Source organism: Tursiops truncatus, chromosome 8 (assembly GCF_011762595.2).
Source record: "Tursiops truncatus isolate mTurTru1 chromosome 8, mTurTru1.mat.Y, whole genome shotgun sequence".
Classification (NCBI taxonomy): Eukaryota; Metazoa; Chordata; class Mammalia; order Artiodactyla; family Delphinidae; genus Tursiops; species Tursiops truncatus.
Window position 1 is genome coordinate 23,687,864 of NC_047041.1, and position 19,918 is coordinate 23,707,781.

The 19,918-nt window shown below is 35.7% G+C and overlaps 1 protein-coding gene across 3 annotated transcripts in view; it reads right to left on the reverse strand.

The window, feature by feature from the left end:
- DDX10 (DEAD-box helicase 10) overlaps positions 1-19,918 on the reverse strand; it is a 288,051-nt gene that overhangs the window by 111,346 nt on the left and 156,787 nt on the right. For 2 of the 3 annotated variants that reach the window (XM_033862078.2, XM_073808237.1), the window contains 2 exons: positions 9,944-10,063; positions 6,938-7,099 (listed from right to left, as the gene is read on the reverse strand). In XM_033862078.2, coding sequence (XP_033717969.1) covers positions 6,938-7,099; positions 9,944-10,063 — 282 coding nt within the window. Of the gene's footprint in view, positions 1-6,936; positions 7,100-9,943; positions 10,064-19,918 lie in introns of those variants that run through there. The other variant, XR_012333339.1, reaches the window with a different exon arrangement.

The window sequence follows — 19,918 nt, forward strand, 5'->3', positions numbered from 1 at the left end:
TTTTGCTAAGGCAGGAAAAGGGTTCTTTTCTTAAAAGAAGAGTATGTGAATCATAAATGCTATAAATGACAAGATATAAAAATAAAAGATTGAATTACAATGACTAGGGGAAAAATATAATTGAATTTTATTAGATTCAGTAACCGAGGTTCCTCACCCCCCCACACACTTAATTTTAGGTGGTTTAAATGCTTTAAATCCTTTCTTTTCCTATTTCATTTTTTAGGATTGGTACCAAAAGGTATTTTATGCCAACAAAAAGATGGCACAATTTTATGTTTAGTTCTGCCATGCTACAAATGATTAAGTATAAGAAGATCATGAAATTCAATAATAAAAATCAAATTCAAAAGAAAACAGAAAAATTACATTTCAAAGTACAAAATACTCCTTTATAGATGTTACTATATGTCTTTTGGCTTCTCACACACTACAGGTCCTTAGCTTCCAGAAAAGAAAGTACCATGAAATATGAATTTCAACATCAGTCAGGTCTACGTATTTAAACCATTTTCATTCCATGGTGCTTGGAAATCTGTAGATTTAGAAATCAATATTTTTCAGGAGCTGGTGGAAGCATATAACCTATCTGAATGAGTCTCAGGCAACTGTGTCAGTTTGGTAAGGAATGGAGTTCCCAGCTGTCACATAAAGAAGTAGGGGACATCAATCCTCATTTCAGTATTACAGGAATCTCTTTTTCAGGGAAGAAAACTGGCTCAACAAAAGTGAGTAAAAGAATGATTACAAGGATTTTTGGCCCTGAAGATACCCCCTGCCCTCCAAGAACAAAATCCCAGTAAGCCTAAATCCCTCCTGGGAACGAAGAACACAACAAGGTTCTCTGATCTGTTACCTGTTCTACAGAGTTTCATCTGAACAACATAAAAAACTGGGCTTCCATATATAAATCTATAACAACTACAGTAAGGATATGAAGACAGGGAGAAAAACAAATTTACACAGAAACACCGATTCACTAATCAATTCCTTCAAACATTTGCTGAGCTACTATGTTCCAGGTCCCGTGGTGGGGTCTGGGTATATAGGGATGGGCAAAACAGACACAGCCTAGCTTCCCCACACCTTTGTAGTCTATGACCTAATCTGGTCAGATCCCTGAATTCCATTAGCACCAAACTCTGCCCCTGCTCCTCAACCTCTCCAGCTACTGACCATCAATCTAACCACCACCCCACATCTCAAACAACATATGGTGTTTTTTTTTAAAAAAAATCCACAAAGAACTTAACAATAAAAATAGAAATAATAAACATGTCAAAGACTCGCCACAAAGTGGATAAGACCTATATAATCTTGAGTATTTATCTCATTTGGATGCTGGATATGAAAAAAGGCCCAAATACTCAGATGTTGGACTGACTATCACAAGATGATATAAGCTCATGAGAATAAGAAGAGAAACCTCCCAGGTAGACATCTCTGAATTATAGGCAAAGGTTCTATAGTAATAGGCTGGTTCCTTTTTTATAATAAATCCGGTTGTGATGGTAGTAGGAAGGGGACAGGTAGTAGGACGGTTGTACAAGGTGAGAATCTCCTTTCCTCCCTTATAAATAAGCTTTATTCATAAAGTGAATTTTAGAATTAAGTATGGAATACATGTCCCCCCATGATGACATTTCTGACATTAGTAAAATTTCATAAGCTCGTATGAGCTAGACCAGTCTCTGACAATGCCTTAGACGATTAAATGGCCATACCTACTTAAAAATGGATTATGGTACTAGTAACTATATAGCTATGCAACGAACATTCAGGGAAAGGTAATGTTAGTATGTGGTCCTAAACTAAACTACTAACCACAGTGCTTATTTTATTCTAAATTTATTTGAGACCAATGACCTTGCTCTGGAAACATGAACAATTTCTATTATGTGTCATTCCTTCTTCAAAATCCTCATCCCCAGATGTCATCCTCTCTACCTTTTGATTCATTGCTTCAGAGTTATCCTGTTGTAAGAGAATGGCTATTGGTATGAGATAGGTAGCAGCTACATAGTTAAAAACAGTGTGTAGAGAAACAAAGACCATGGTAAGAGTCCCAGGGCTACTATTTGTAAGCTTTTATAAGCTGTGGGGCCATGGATAAATTACTTGACCCTTTTAAGTCTTAGTTTTATCATCAGTAAAATGAGGTTAACCCACTTATATCAGAAGTTAATTGTTAGCATATAATACGACACATAAAAAATGCTTAGTGCAGGGCCCAGTTAACTAACTGCTACTTGTTATTGTCCTTCTTAATGTTCTTGTTATTATTATTCCTAGCATGCCTGATTACAGCTTCCCTCCTTCTTGATTATCATAATAAATTTATGTTTAAGATACCTGGATTCCATGCCAACTCAATTCTGTGTAAACAACAACAAAACAGATTTTCTAAAAAGTCCCTTTAATTCTTTCTTAACGTTCTAATAATATTCATGCTAGTAGTTAAGTAGAACCCAGAGCAACTTTGCAAACAGTCCAGAGACACATTATGACATGACACCTAAATATACAACCCAAAATGGATAAAGCACTCAAAGCAAATTTCAAAGAAATGAAAGAGAATCTCATAATGAATTGCTTCTCTCCACTCTCAGCTGTTAAAGCAGATATTATCACACTAAACACAAGCTATCTTTCAGAGCTAAGATGATGACATACACCACAAAGCAGATTTTCATTCCATTTAAGTAAAAACCTTTCAATGATATGATCCATGGCCCATCTTTCACAGTTCTGACTGAATTATCAGAAAACACAGTTTCTTAAAAAAAAAAAAAAAAAGAAAGAAAAAAAAGAAAACACAGTTTCTGTGCAAAAGCAGTGCTTTCGCCTTTACAACTTAGTAATTTACTAATGGTTTTATATGTAAAAATATAGCTTTTGCTACAATTTTACTTCTGATAGTTTCAAGAGGTTTAGCAAAGAAAACAGTAACAAGGTCTAATTAAGTATAGTTACTTATAAATTGCCAGGGAAAGAGAAAGACCAGAATGGTCTCAGAAGAAAATGATACTTAATGACTACAATGAAGACTCATGAAGAGAAACAAAGCTATGGACTGGGTGATCCAAAGCAGTTATGCAAGGGCTCCTGAAGTCCCCAGAGCAAGTGGCTAAGTTCCAGCAAGCGGGCAGCTGAGTTCCACTCCCAGTGATGCCATAAACTGTACTGCCTTTATTTTTTCTTTTGCTTTTTTTTTTTGGCTATAAACTAGTTAAAATTCTATAGTTCAGTTTCTAAATCTTTAGAACAAAGATATTTACTTGAGTCACAGTAGAAATTACACAGATTTCAGAATTTGGTAGATGAAAAATGAGTCAAGGACAGGTGTTATAGCACGGAGGAAAAACAGGTGGGAATAAATGAATAGCTGAGACCTACAATACAAAGACTGAGTGCATATTAGAAGCTATGGTGTGAGGCTGTTAATTTTAAACACCAAGAACAAACAACTACTTTCAAACAGAATCATTAAGACTAATGATTATATATATTCACTTATATATAACTTATATATTAACTATCTTATCCTCTTAAACCAAAAATATAATCATGAAATACAATTATTTTAAACATGCCAAAAGATTTCTAAGCTCATAAAAGCTTCTAAAAGTGATACATATTTTAAAAAATATAATATGTGTCATAATATGTATCAAATACAGAATTATGTTATAGATTTTATGGAGTTTTCTTTTCATACGTAAAAGTCTTTCAGGCACATTCCTCATTCATAATTTTGTGTTAAGAAAAAAATATGATTTCAAAACCAATAATGTGTTCAGGTAATGCAATTAAAATAAAATAAACTGTGCAGGATTAAGAATATATTTACTTTTTAAGGTAAAATTTTAGTAACCATTGGAAAAATAAGTGAACAAGAAGGAAGCCTTATCATCAAGCACGGAACCCGACGGGTCAGCAGGGAAAAACAACAAATTAAAATTCCATTTTTCAGACAGGAAAGGATCATTTTATTCTCACATCTTACTTATACACACAGAGCCAGAGGATCTCTCTGATTACTTGGTATTAACCCCCATTCTCACTCCCTCATTTTTCAGTATAGGGAAGTGGAATCCAAACTGGTGACTGGTGATCCCCAAATGGACTAGGTAATGCTAGACTCAGGACTCAAATGCAAGTATACCAACTTGTTATAGCACAACACTCTTTCCACCAAACATTATGCCAAATGTTAAAACTTGCCATTTAAAAAAGATATTCCATATGCCTTCTGGGTAGAAATCCGGTCCATTGCAGCTTGGTAAATAACTGATTTGAGCACCTGTATTGTATCTTATGTATGCTATTGTAATAAACATACTAAGTGCTCACAAACATGAAATATTCACTAATTTAATACACAAATACTTATATGTGTTTAAATAATAACTTTACTGATGAAAATACCAAGAAACGAATCATATTTGTGCCAGGTAGCATTTACATTAAAGGTGAATAGAGAGAAGACTATTTTGGTTACTTCTTTGTGCTCTTTTTAGGCTACATAATATTTTCAACCTCCAATATAGAAAGTATGCCATGGGCCACCTTGTGCAGTATATACTTATTTTATATAAAACAACAAGCTTTGACTTGTTTTAGAAAGACCTTATACCTATTTTAGTTATAGAGAACTGGTTCAAAACCAGTAGCATGGAAAGTTCTTGCGATTTCTCTCACAATTGTGTCAGCCCCAAACTGCTCTGTTCAACCTTGCTGTGAGACAATCACAGTGATAGTTTTAAAATCATATGCTATGTTTTAACAATGGTACAAAGAAAATGATTTACATAAAATCTCAAAAATAAGTGAAAATGAAATAGTATAGAACAATCTACAGTATACTACCTTTCATGTGACAAAAGGAGAAAGCAAGAATATGTATTTCTACTTACTAGTCTTTGCATAAAGAAACTATAAGGATACATTAATAATTAATAAAAAGTTACCTCTGGGGTGGAGGGATGAATAAAAATGACAGGTATGGGCAGAAGCAAGACTTCTGAATGTTAACTTTTTTATCCCTCTTGATTTTGGAAAAATGTAAAGATATTATTCATTTCAAAAATTTTAATGTAAAAAAATTGGGGCACAAAAAGCTTCTGTGCAGTGAGAGAATGTCCATAGTTAACTATGATTTAACTATAATAATCTTCCTGAGGATAGAGGAACCCATGTATTTTAAACATTCCATCTTCACTGCCTAAGTCAGAGCCTAGCACACAAACACTGTGTAACAAATATACAACAGTCAATTTGAAATTAAGTTCCTAAATTTTTCAGAAACAATATTCTACAACCTGGATACAGTAGTAACTTCCACACATTGGGAAAAGGGGTGAAAGGGAAGATAAGGAAGGGGAAGCAGGTTGGGGGGGGATGGGGGGGGCTTTATTTTATGTAAATTTTCCATATTTCTTTTACTGCTGGCTACAATTTAAAGGTAAAATGTTCTTATGTTGGATACATACTCTAAGAAGACTATAAGCAGAAACATGGCAAGCTGCTGACACTTAAAAATAATTTTAGTAACAAATTATTAACACCAAATTTCCATTTAAAGTACTGTACTAAAAGCAGCAATACAGGAAATGTTTAGTTCTCTCAATAACATAAGTATCCCAAAACTGTAACCAGTATATTTCAGGTTCATTTGTTCTCCATATTTCTGGAACGTTTTTCCCACCATTCGTTTCCATCCTTGAAAGTTATCTTCAATATCTACGTTTTCTTATTTATTAAATGCTACTGGGAAGCTGTATCATATCTTAAGGAAATGAGAACTGCTGCTCTATTAAAAAAAAAAGTTTACTGGGTTATTAAATAGTAACAAGGTCAAACAGGAGTCAAAAACCATGAGAACCCTCCTCAGGATACGGTTAATAATGTTCACATCCAAAGGCTTAAAATTTTTTTGGTACAGAACCTAATATTGGGATGGCCAAAAAGTTTGTTCTGGTTCTTCTGTAACATCTTATGGAAAAACTGGAATGAACTTTTTGGCCAGCCCAACATTATAGCAGTGATTCTTGCATATGATACTGTGTTACCCTGAGATCATTCATTGTCTCAAGGGCATGCTGCAGAAACTTCTTAAAAAATGTAAATCTGTTTTAGTTCATTAACTGATTCATTTATCTAGTGAAACGTCCACTTTTATGTAGTGTGAAAGGACAGTAATATAATGAGTGACCAGAATGGAGTAACCCTTTCTGTTTCAATGATAACTGAAAACTGCCATGTTTAAGGCCAATGCTTTAAAGGGCATATGCCTAAGTAGAAGCACTCCCCCTCACAAGGTTTCCTTATTTTTTTTCTTAATGTAGTAAATTTAATCTAATATCTATTACCAAGTAATTGCTTATGGAAAGAAATTTAACTATTAAGTTGAAACTGGAAACAACACTAATGTTGCTTAAATGGGTGAAACGTGAAACAAACTGTGCTTCATCCACACCACGGAACACTACTCAGTAACAGAAAGAATGGGGTGTTGAGTGAAAAAAACCAATCTTAAAAGGCTACATACTACACAGTTTCATTTATATAACATTCCTGAAATGACAAAGTTATAGAAATGGAGCACACAGGATCTGTCTCTATTACTTCTAACTACTACATGTGCAACTACAATTATCTCCAAATTAAAACTTTATTTGAAAAAAAATCACTATAATTTGGGTCACCTCAACCAAAAGGAGATTTAGGTGACATTCTCAGAAACTAGTTAATATACAAAGACTCCACGAGCAGAAGGGAAAAGAAGGACTAGAGAAAACAACAAAATAGCTACAGAAAAATAAGGTTAAAGAAAACAATAAAGTAACTTAGTTACTAAAGAATATCTAATGAACATGTACATATATTTAGGACATATTAAATTTCACTCAGTATTAATTCAAGATGGAAAGCTTACCCGATGCTTTGCCTTAATTTTCTTCCTATATTCTTCTTTGTCAAATTTGTCCTCTTCTTGAAGCCTTTCCTTTGCTTTATCTAAGTTGATACCACCAGCATCGTCCTCTCCCTCAGTATCCTTGGAGACAGACTTCTGCACTTGTGGCCACTGCTGAACCAACTGCAGAGAGGAAAAAAGGTGAGTATGGGGTAGGAGACAAGGAATAGTAACAGAACACCACTTTCCTTTGTATAATGATACATACTTTCTGCCTTACAACCTACATTTCTTAAACTTTCTAACAAGCTTTATAATAAAAGTGAGCAAATCACGGAAAAGACTTTCCCAGTCAGGATAAAGTAATGCTTCCATAACTCATGAGAGCAGGATTAAAGGAAATTTTCATTAAATAATTTGGAGGAGAAGGTAGTTGCTTCAACATCATTTCAGTGTTCTTAGTATGCTATATTCCACCAACTCAGCTCCAAATGACCCGCACAGGGCGGTGGCCAGGCTGGCCACAGTGCATCCCCGCCACTGCCATGGCACCTTGGTGTACCTCCTGGAACACCTCTCTCACCACACTGGGTTGTTTTACTTTCCTGTAAATTAATCACTAATCTCCTTGAGGGCAGCCATATGCCTTATTCATGTGTCCTCAGAACCCAACACATTATCTGGCACACATGAGATGCTCAAAATTGATTGAGGAATCACATATCAGCTGATACCGCACATACAAACTGAAATAACTTAAGTGTAAAGGAGAAAGTTAGTTTGGGTTTCACAAGCCTGCTCAGATCTACATAATTTTACACAAATTTTTTATGTTAGGAACAACGTGACAAAGAAGTCAGAGCACTGATCCGGGAGTCAGGAGACCTGTCTGAATGTCCTGGTTTTTTCACTAGCCCAGTGCATAATCCTGAATGAATTACTTAATCTCTGGACATCTGTGTCATTATCTGAAAAATAAGGGTTGTTTGACTTAATAATCTTCCCGGCCTAACACAGTAAAATTCTAGACAGTTTCGACAAAAACAATTTTCTTATTTTGCCTAATAACTGGTTGCCAGGAGGACTTAAGCAGCTGCCACAGTTTCTGAAAGACTGCTCATTAAACGGCAGGCAAATGGAAGTTGCAGGCACACACATCACAGGTATTAGTGCCTCCTCTCACTCCTGTCACCACCACATTCTTCAAGATGAGATTCCGACAGAGTTGCAGCTTGAAGCAATGAACAAGGGTCACATATGCATGAGTAGCCATGCTAGCAGTCACTGGCACTGAGGAAGCAGTGAAAGGGATGAGCTGTGACAGTAAGAACACCATCCACTGCTCTGACTCTTCACTCCTTTTTCTAGCAGAGTGAAAAACATTCATCCCTCTGTAGGTTGAACAAATGGTAGCACTTCTTTCAGAGTTTTAGATCAGAAGTTTCAGTGCAGCGGCTCCCAGCCACACAGAGCTCCTATCAGCAATAAGTTTACACTGAAACATTTTACAGTTAAGGATTTACACTCAACTTGAAGCTAATGGGTATAATATGTACAGTTAAATTTAGTAGCACAGTAAGGAACCTCATTATGCTAACAGCACTAATCTTTTACAGTGAGCATCGATGTAATACTACAACTAACTATTTTCTGGTCTAGCCTGTTTCTCAGGTGCTGACTGACCTCTTCTCAGTAATTTCACAAAGATTCATATTTTCCAACTATATAGGCTTCCTCTGCAACTTCAACACGCTGAATTACATTCTATTTTGTTAGTTTTCGTATGGTTTATACACTATTTTACTCCGTTATTACTAGTGCAAATTTGGGCTACTAAAACAAAGCCCTCTTCCCTGAAGTAAAATGCAAATCTTTGTTAACTTCAGAATTAAAAGGAAACACACTCCACTGAATATAGACTGTGCAGGAAGCATTTTTATTAATAATGATAAAATATCTGATGTGATACATTACAGTCAGTATAAAAAGCTCTGTTATTTTACTGGGGTATTAGAACAGACTTTTTCTGAGGGTTTACTATTTGTTAGGCACTATTCTAAGTGCAGAGGACAGAGTAGTAAACATAGCCAACAAATACCTTCCCTCATGTAGCTTTTCTCAACCCAGTGAAATAGAAATACCTTCCCTCATCCCACTGGAATGGAAGAAATGGACAACCACCGAATAAATACAGAATGTAAAGTCTCATAATAAGTGCTATGAAGAAAAACTAAACATAGGGCAAGGGAAATGAGATCATGGTGGGCATGGGGTGTTGAGTGCTATATCAGAATGAACAGGGAAACCCGTAGGTTGGTGAGAGTGAAACAGAGACAATATTCAGAAGATCCTGCCATAACCACTGACTCTAGCCATCACTCCTTAGGTGAGTCACTTGACATTCTAGATATATTTCCTCTTTAAAAAATGAAGATATTATTATCTAATAGAGTGATCTTTCATGAGCAATCTGTGAGTGGTAACCCCTTTCCTACTCTATTGGGATGTATTTACACTAAGACCAGATAATGGTGAAATGAAAACCAGGCACCTATATGTCCGAGGTTATTTTAAAGCAGGGAATTCCTTCCCACAGCAGGCCAGTAAGTAAAAAAACATGCCAATATGGCATCTAAAATTGAGGAACCACAGAGCAGAGGCTTTCCAGAGTCAAGCAAAAGAAGCTGTGGCCAGTACTTGTATTACTATCCTTGAGCATGTTCCCATAGAGCATGTTAACAGATGGACCCCATGACATGAAAGTCTTATCTATAAAAACAGGATTTGGAAAGTCCAAAACCAACTCTGTTGTTATTACCAGAAAGTATCCCAGCTTACTGTCAGAAAGTCATTCTTGCCTACAGATGCAGAGCTGACCAATTACCTACAGTAACAATGAAAGGAATTGCCTGAGTGCTTTAGAGAAACATTATTTTTCTTATTAAAGAATGGCAAGTCAGCAGGAGAGTCAAACTCTTTCTAATACTTGGAATGTACCTCAGAAATGAAACATTTACAGAATCTTACCTCTCCTTCATCAGTAAATGTTATTTTCTTATTTACTTTAAAATTTCTCTTCATTACTTTTTTTGCTTCTGCAACCTTGGTCACTTTTTTCTCCACACTGGATTTAGAAGGTTCTTTCTTCTGTGTGAGAATATACAAAAAAACACAGATGATTAGGTAAATGGCTGTTTTATATTAACAATTTAACACTGGCAATACACTTTCCAAAACTGAGTGTGTTTATTGCTCCTTGGCTAATGAGAAGCACCAAAACTGCTGTCCAGAAATAAAATTATTAGACTTATTAACTAATGACCCCCCCAATGCTAAAGGGGTTTAAATATGAATGTGAATGTGAGACATAAATAACCTTAAATTTCTTCTGTTACTAAAACTGTGCTATCCCGATAATGTTAAAGCATCAGAAACTACATAATAATGTGATAAATGGACATGTAAGATAAAGCAAGCTATCGTCCAGCTAAAAACAGCACATTTAAAAAATAGCTCTAACTTCCAAGTACACACTTAAAATTTTAGACTAGGAAAATGTTTCCCTGGAAAGCAAAATGACTCCAATACACTGTTTGTGACTCAACAATCTTCCTCCCATTACAGTAATTCACTACATGAATACTGGAAAACATCCTATGATAACTAAGCTGTGTTCAAAGCTGAGATGGAGTAAGAGTTCTTGAACAGGAAGTTTGTCAACCAAAATAAGTTTCTCCCTGTAGTATACCTTGTGAACACAGGGCACTAATAAGACTTCCTTCCACCCAGTGATTCCCCCTATACCTCTTTTACCCTGCAAACACCACCAACACAACCACCAGGCTGGAGACTGTGTTACTGACTCCTACTGGATCTTCTTGGTTTTATGGCTAGGCTGATTCTTAAGGATCCTGGGTTAGCTGATACTCTGTCACCAACCCTCAGCTTATGATAGAGAAAATGCTGATCAAACAGTGCAAATCTGAGAGAATCATCATGATGTAAAAATAACAATTAAACAGGAGTAAGTTATCACTTAAATAAAGCACAAAAAATACTGAGGAGCAACAGGAGCAAACTTTCTGGGGGTGATGATAATGGTCTGCATCTCGATAGGAGTTTGAGTTACACAGGTGTATACACTTGTCAAAATTCATGAAATGTTACACTTAAAATTGGTGCATTTCATCGTATATAAATTTCTACCTCAAAGAAGAATCCTGTAAACAATACTGAACTTTAAGTTAATGCCAGGCAAGCTGAAGTATATGGAAGAAAGTGTAATGATGTTAACAACTTACTCAGAAATGCATTAAATAAAAAAAGGATAATGAATGGATTGATGGGAAATTACATGAGAAAGGAAATATGACAAAAAGTTAATTATAGAATGAGTGATGGATATTTTGGTATCCAAAGTACAGTTTTTCAACTTTTCTGTACGTTTGAAATTTACTGTTATAAAATACAAAAGCCCAGTCCTAGGAACAAGAGAAACAGTCAAAATAGCAAAGAGACCAAAAACTGTCAGAATAAAATAATAGTCAGTCAGAAGAATCAATCCTGCAGAGTGAAACCTTGGAGTGATGTGGGTCTACATCAAGAGCTTTAGGGAAATCCATGATACTACAGAAATTATGTAACAAAATTTGGGGGTATTTGCATCACCACAGTTTTATGATTATCATGGTTTCTAAAAGGGCTTTGTGATCTCCCCCTCCTCCTCACAAAAAAAAGGTTAAATTGTTTGTTTGTTTTAGGGAAGCCACTGAAAGAAGGAACAGAAATGTCAACATGGGTGAGAAGACATGTTTATTGTAATTTCCTAATAGGCTGTGGCTTTGCTCTGATACTCTAGAATTAATCCTCACTCATTCAAATATGCACTGTTACCAAAACACAAGATATCATAGTACATACTGCCCCAGCAGTGAAAGACCCTCAATGAACCTAACTCTAACAATGGGGGGAAAAAAACATTAAACATTAACTATTTAATCACAGATGTAGTAAGTGCTCAGACAAAATACAGAGGATGAATAAATCTTTAATAGGGTGCCTGCCCTAGCTAGTCTAGGGTGAGGAGAGGAAGTCAAAGAAAACTTCCTTTTGAGGGACAGATGTTTGAATGGAGTAGCAAACGCCCAAACACTGCTGCATTACTGACACACTGGTGATGAACAAATAGCTTCTGTGTGTCCACTGATGGCGTATTTCACATATGGCTTATAAAAAAGTTTTAGTTCAATGTCATTCTTTTGAATATTAATTTTAGCAGGTAACACATGCTTATTTATTCTGTAAAGGATATTCAGTGCAAAAGCTGCATTTATGGGCTTCCCTGGTGGCGCAGTGGTTGAGAATCTGCCTACCAATGGAGGGGACACAGGTTTGAGCCCTGGTCTGGGAAGATCCCACATGCCGCGGAGCAGCTAGGCCCGTGAGCCACAACTACTGAGCCTGCGCATCTGGAGCCTGTGCTCCACAACAAGAGAAGCTGCAATAGTGAGAGGCCCGTGCACTGCGATGAAGAGTGGCCCCCGCTTGCCTCAACTAGAGAAAGCCCTCGCACAGAAACGAAGACCCAACACAGCCAAAAATAAATAAATAAAAATAAAGAATTATTCTAAAAAAAAAGCTGCATTTATGTCCTCTTCGGCTATCTCAGTTTATGCCCCAAGAAGCAAGCACTGCTACTTTTTCTGTACCCTTCCAGAGACATTCTACCCACATTCAGGTACATATGAAGAGCAACAAGTTACTAAAAGAGCCCTCCCTGCAATGAACAGTCTTGTATTTACACCTTCATATACACGTGTATTTATCTATCTAGGATACATTTCTAAAACTTAAAGCACTTGGTCAAAGAGTATGTGTATTTAAATTTTGAAACATATTTCCGGAGAAGTTATACAAATTTATAACCCAATCAAAAATCTGAGAGTAACTGCTTCTCCTTATCTATTCAAACAAAGTATTGGTTTGGCCAAAAAGTTCTGTAAGATCTTAGGGAAAAACCCAAACAAACTTTTTGGCCAACCCAATATAATATTAGGCTTTATGTTTACCAGTCAACTAGGGGAAAAAATAGTATCTCAGGGAAGTTTTAATTTGCATTTGTATTTTAAACATAGCAGAACATCTCTGCAAAGGCATTTATTTTTCAGTGCACTGTATATATTCTTTGCCAGCATTTTTAATGAATTCCTGGAATTTCATTTATTAATTTGTGAAATTTCTTCATTGGTTAAAGATGCTTCAATATTTTCTCCCACTTCATCATTTATGTTTATACTTCTGCCATATAGGGTAATATTCTTTCGTTTTGCTTTGTTTTTGCCAAGCATATATTTTTAATTTCTATAAAATTAATTTTTTTAAATAATAAAATTTTCTGGGTTTTCTAGGTTTGTGCCATACTTAATATTTTTCCAACTAAAAGACTTTTTAAAAATGAGTTTAACTCCTTAAAACGCAGGTTTTACTTTCTTAAAAGTGTCAACACTGGCTCTTGAACAAGGGGGAAAGTACTCATTAATATTTTACATTTCCATACATTGTCACAAAAAAAAATAAATTATACCTATTGCTAGGCAAGAGTTATATTTTGACTATAAGCCTTTATATTATTGGTATAAGAATGAAATTTGCAGCAGTTAGAAGGTATAATGAAAGATCTCCTGACAAGACATAAAACATCAAAATGCAATTTTCATTTCTATTTGCACTTCTTCCACAACATGTATGCTATACTTTAAAATAAAATGCCAAGGGCTTCCCTGGTGGCGCAGTGGTTGACAGTCCGCCTGCCGATGCAGGGGACACGGGTTCATGCCCCGGTCCAAGAGGATCCCACATACCGCGGACCGGCTGGGCCCGTGAGCCATGGCCGCTGAGCCTGCGCGTCGGGAGCCTGTGCTCCGCAACGGGAGTGGCCACAACAGTGAGAGGTCTGCGTACCGCAAAATAAATAAATAAATAAAATAAAATAAAATAAAATGCCAAGAGGAAAAATGTCATAAAATACAAAGCTGATAAAGCATCAAGTCATTCTCGATAGTGATAGCTGTAGCAGGTTGCCATGAATAACTTGGAAGATAAAAGAACAATGAAAACAGTTACAAACACAATAACAGTTCCTATCAAAAGGGCCACATTAGTTAATATTGGCTACAAGAAGATTCAAAATACAATCAACGAAAAAAACCTACCTTAGTATAAACATTACTAGATATCATAGAGGATAAAAGTATTATTGCAAAATGATGAAAAACAAAACCATACGGAGATGAAAGTTAAAATTAAAGGGAAAGATACTCCAAAGAAATCAGATTTTTATCTTTCCCTAAAGTAGCTCCATGTGTGTCACTGAATAATTAATAGTTTATAATAGAAACTGTATCTAAAAGTGAAGAAAACCAACAAAATAAAGAACTATCAATCCTGGTAGGAACCTTAGAGGATACCTATTATGCCCTCATGCTAAAGATAAGGGCCTTTTGTAACATTTATAAACACTGTTTCCCCAAAGTCCAAATGTACTTAACTTCAGATATTTCTGCTGCCTAAATAACCAAACCCTACTAGAACTTGTTTATTACTTTTTTCTAAAAAAAGCAAAACTGCCTGCCATGTAAACTTAATCCTTAATCATTCTATATTTGCTGAACTACAATGATTCACTAATTTTACAGTATAAAATAAGGATGTACTATTTGACAATCTATTTTAAAGCTATCTAAACTTCTCTGATGATGAGTGATGTTGAGCACATTTTCATGCACTTATTGCCTATCTGTATATCTTCTTTGGAAAAAAGTCTATTCAGGTTGTTTGCCCATTTAAAAATATGATTATTTGGTTTTTTGTTTTTAAGTTGTATGAGTTCCTTATATATCTAAGATATTAACCCTTTATCAGATACATCATCTGTAAATATTTTCTCCCATTCTATAGATTGCCTTTTTAACTTGTTTCCTTTGCTGTGTAGAGCTTTTTAGTTTGATGCAGTCCCTTTGCTTATTTCAGCTTTTGTTGCCTATGCTTTTGGTATCTTAACCAAAAGATCATTGCTAAGAATATTCTATTCAAATTACAAGACCCCAACCCTACCTCCTTTCTGATGAGAATCATAGCTGTTATAGAATTTATTTGTATGAGATACTTGTCTCATTACTTGATATTGACACTTCATAAATTATATCTAAAAGATTGCCTAAATGATCCATTCTACAAATCCTTCCAAATTTTTAAATTTTATGAATAATGTGTGTTTATTCTAAACACAAAATCATATAGATGAAAGCCTACATAGCCCAACAAAGTTCCTCACTTATTTTAAGGTTAGATCAGTCCTTGTATATTAAGGAGCTTAATATACAATTAAGTCCATCTTATATTAAGAAGCAAACCATAAGTAAATGTTAATCTTTCTCTTTCTCTATTCTGTATGGTCAATAAGGCCATGCACTACTAATTTCACTGTAGTCTGTGAACTGCAATTTCAATGTATAAAGTAATGAGAATGGTTACTGAGCACTACAATATATTAAGCAGCAATGACAAAATATTTATTATGAAATATTTGTGATTCCTTTTTTAAAATATATATATACTAAACTCAAACTGGCCTTGGTACCTAGTTAGTTAAGCCAATTTTGACAGGCCATTTTAAGACATTTAAGAGATGCTGATGCCAACCTCCCAAACTCCCAAGACAAGGTAATCACTGCTACTGGTGGTAATAAACTAAGTTAAATGACTTGGGGCAGCATTTATAAAACTACTAGAAACAATATGACACTAAGGTATACTCTCTTGGGGAAAGCAACTAAGCTGTCTACTTCTCTACCACCTTCCACGGTTCCAGTGTCTGCCATTTTTCTAAATTGGTTAACACTAGTAAATCACAAGACATGAATGGGATATATCTTAACTGAGAGAGAAATAATAAACATCACTACCACGTCCAGTCCAAGCCATGTTCACAACTACACATACATCAAGTTTCCAAGCTCTGCCTTCTGTTGTACACAAAAGTTAGCTAAGCAAAAAGTACCAAATGAAAGGTCAAAGGCCAGCCTACATGTACACGTCAACAAAATGTGCTTGGATTATGTCCAGTCATTTAAAATTGGATATTCTTAAAAATACACCATTTATAAAATAGTGTTATGCAAAGCCATATAATGGTGATTTTAAAATATTGACATTATTAAATACAGAACCTGGAAGGATGAAAAGGCCAAAATCACCTAGAAAAATAACACTGCATGCACCTGTATATGTAGAAGTTAAGAGGTTTTCAAGATCACATAACAATACCAGCAAGGTTAGGGCTGGAACTCTAAATCCTGGGGTAGAGGGGTGGGCAAAATAAAGGGGATTAAGAGGTAAGAACTTCCAGCTATAAAATACGTAAGTCGCAGGATGTAATGTACAGCATAGGGAATATAGCCAATAATACTGTAATAACTTTTTTTTTTTAATTTTGACAGATGGTAACCAGACTTAGTGTGGTGACCACTTTGTGATATATAAAAATACTGAATCACTATGTTGTACACCTGACACTAATATAATATTGTAAATCAATTATACTTAAAAACAACAAAAAATAAAACCTATATTGATCACCAAAAAAAAAAACCCCAAAACCTAGTTTGTGATCTTACCTTAATACCACATATAACTAATAAAATATCTTAGAAACATCGCAGAGACCACACTTTCCTCTGAGAATCATAGTTTTCCTAAACAATACTCAGAAACTCCATAAAACAGAAATCAAAAGCTGGTCAACAACAAACAATTTTCTTTAAAACGCAAAGAATTTCTCAAGGAATGCATTTTAAAAGCGTTTTCCTTTTCTTTTTTTTTTCTTTCCAGTACGCGGGCCTCTCACTGCTGTGGCCTCTCCCGCCTCGGAGCACAGGCTCCGGACGCGCAGGCTCAGCGGCCATGGCTCACGGGCCCAGAGGCTCCACGGCACGTGGGATCCTCCCGGGCCAGGGCACGAACCCGTGTCCCCTGCATCAACAGGCAGACTCCCAACCACTGCACCACCAAGGAAGCCCTTTTTTTTCTAATGGCAGGACCAGATATATGACTAAATCTGACCTCTATTTTTTTTAAAAATCTCTCAAAAGCGTAACATTTAGAAAAAAGTATTCTGCCTCTCAACGTGCTTTTTTTTTTCCGGTAAGTTGCATGCTGAGCATGCAGTGATTAATATAATTTCCATCTGCCCTCTTTAGCACTTAAACATTTTTAAAAGTTAGACAGCGACTGCAAGGTGTTGACAGATTCTTGCTCATTTGTTTATTTTTCTCCTACCTTAGAATGAGTCCCTGTTATTTCATTAGTAAATCTGTAACACTAAAATGTAATATTCTGGACTACCACTTACTAAAAACTACTGTAAACCATACTTCCCAAAGAAGTAAAATGAAATTTTTGCTAAGCTCCAAACTCCTTATGCTACACAGCCAAGCAACACTTTTTTTTAAAATCACTCTTTTTCCTACTGTCCCATCCACAAACTAGAAAATGTAGGAGCTATCAATATGCTTGATGCACAGCAAAGGAAACCATAAACAGAATGAAAAGACAACCTACAGACTGGCAGAAAGTATGTGCAAACGATGCAACTGACAAGGGCTTAATTTCCAAAATATACAAACAGTTCATACAACTCAATAACAAAAACACAAAAAACCCAATCAGAAAAATGGACATTAAGACCTAAATAGACATTTCTCCAAAGAAAACATACAGATGGCCAAAAGGTACATGAAGAGATGCTCAACACTGCTAATTATTAGAGAAATGCAAATCAAAACTACAATGAGACATTCAACCTTACACTGGTCAGAATGGGCATCATCAAAAAGTCTACAAATAATAAATGATGCAGACGGTGTGGAAAAGTGGGAACCCTCCTACACTGTTGGTGGGAATGTAAATTGGTGCAGCCACTATGGAGCATGGTATGAAGGCTCCTTAAAAAACTAAAACAGAGTTACCATATGATCCAGCAATCTCACTCCTGGGCATATATCTGGAGAATAACATAAATTGAAAAGATACATGCACTGCAATGTTCATTGCAGCACTACTTACAATAGCCAAGACATGGAAGCAACCTAAATGTCCATCAACAGATGAACAGATAAAGAAGACACTGTGTGTGTGTATGTATGTATATATATACATACATACACACACATACAAATATATATACACACAATGGAATATGACTCAGCCATAGAAAAGAATGAAATAATGCCATTTGCAGCAACACAGATGAACCTAAAGATTATCATACTAAGTGAAGTAAGTCAGAGAAAGACAAGTATCACTTATATGTGGAATCTAAAAAAAAAAAGATACAAATGAACTTGTTTATAAAACAGAAATAGACTCACAGACATAGAAAACAATCTTACGGTTACCAAAGCGGAAGGGGGGGGATAAATTAGGAGTTTGGGATTAGCAGATATAAACTACTATATATAAAATATATAAACAATAAGGTCCTACTGTATAGCACAAAGAACTATATTCAATATCTCATAATAAACCATAACAGAAAAGAATATGAAAAAGAATATTTATATACACACACATATGTATAACTGAATCACTTTGCTGTACACCAGAAACTAACACATCGTAAATTAACTATAATTCAATTTTTTAAAAAATGCTTGAAATTCTCCTGCAAAAGGAAAGTTTAATTTAAGATTCAACACTGGCTGTCTTTTGAGACCTTTTCTCACTTTCTTCCCTCGGTCTTCTGGTGATTATCTTTCATGGTTTTTCTTACACTCTACTTCTATTTTTAAGAAATTCTGCTACTTCTATTTTACTCCTCTTAGACACCACACCAAACTCCCTGAGGATATGGACTTTGTTTTACTCATTGTTCAATTCCTAGAGTAAGTGCCTAACACTGTGCCTGGACAAACTAATAATTATTTGTGAAGCTGAGCTGAGACTGGTCAAATCAAGACCAATTTTTTGGGGGAGCAACATTCATTCAAAGACTCTGAAATGCATTCTTCTGTTACCTATTCTGACATCAACTTACTTAAATAGCATAAAAATAAACAAATATATAATATTTCACATTTGATACTTATTAGTTGAGAAAATGGATTCACTAACTCTGGACAATAAAGTATGATGCAAGAAGTAGAACTGTCTGTAAATGCAGTCAGGAGTCACTCCGGGTGCCTAGTCAGTGAGCTGGAATCACTCTTTTATCCCCTTCTCCCAGCAGGAGAGGCTGTGTGACCTCACTCAGCTTTAGACAAAGCCAGAGCTTCTTCCCTTAGCAGGGCAAACCCAACTTCCCATGGGCCCCAGGTCTCCACATGCTGGACAGATGAATTTCTTAGATGACTGCAGGCATCCACACTATTCTGTCTGATTCCCAAGTAGTCTGTGTGACAATTCACATATGAGGTTGATCTACCACGTATTCTAATACGTAAGAGAGAATAATATATAGGACAGGATACCTTCACTAGAATAAATACCTATGCTTTATATTGAGCAGACTGTCAAACCTCTGGCATCCCTCTGTGTGGAATAATGAAAGGATGGGAAACCCATGCCTTACCTTCTTCTTGCTGATCCTGGCTTGTCCCCATAAAATGTCACCTGTTCCCAATAAAGCCTATTCCTTAATCCATGCCATGATATTGTGAAATTTGTCCTAAGCTCTGATGCATGACAAGTGCCAATCCAGATGGACTTACCGGCAGATCAGAAGGTCACTAAACTTTTCTTTGAGAAGTTTATAGAACAGTAGCTAATTAGAGATGCCATCTGCCAGGTACCATGCTAGATGTTTTCCATTTCATTTACTCCTCACAACATCCCTTTTGAGGTATTTCCTGCATCTTACAGGCAATGAAACTGACAATAAAATAAGTTTAACAATTATCCTGCTAAAGAGAAAGAGGGAGGTTCTAAACACAGACCCATCAAACTCAA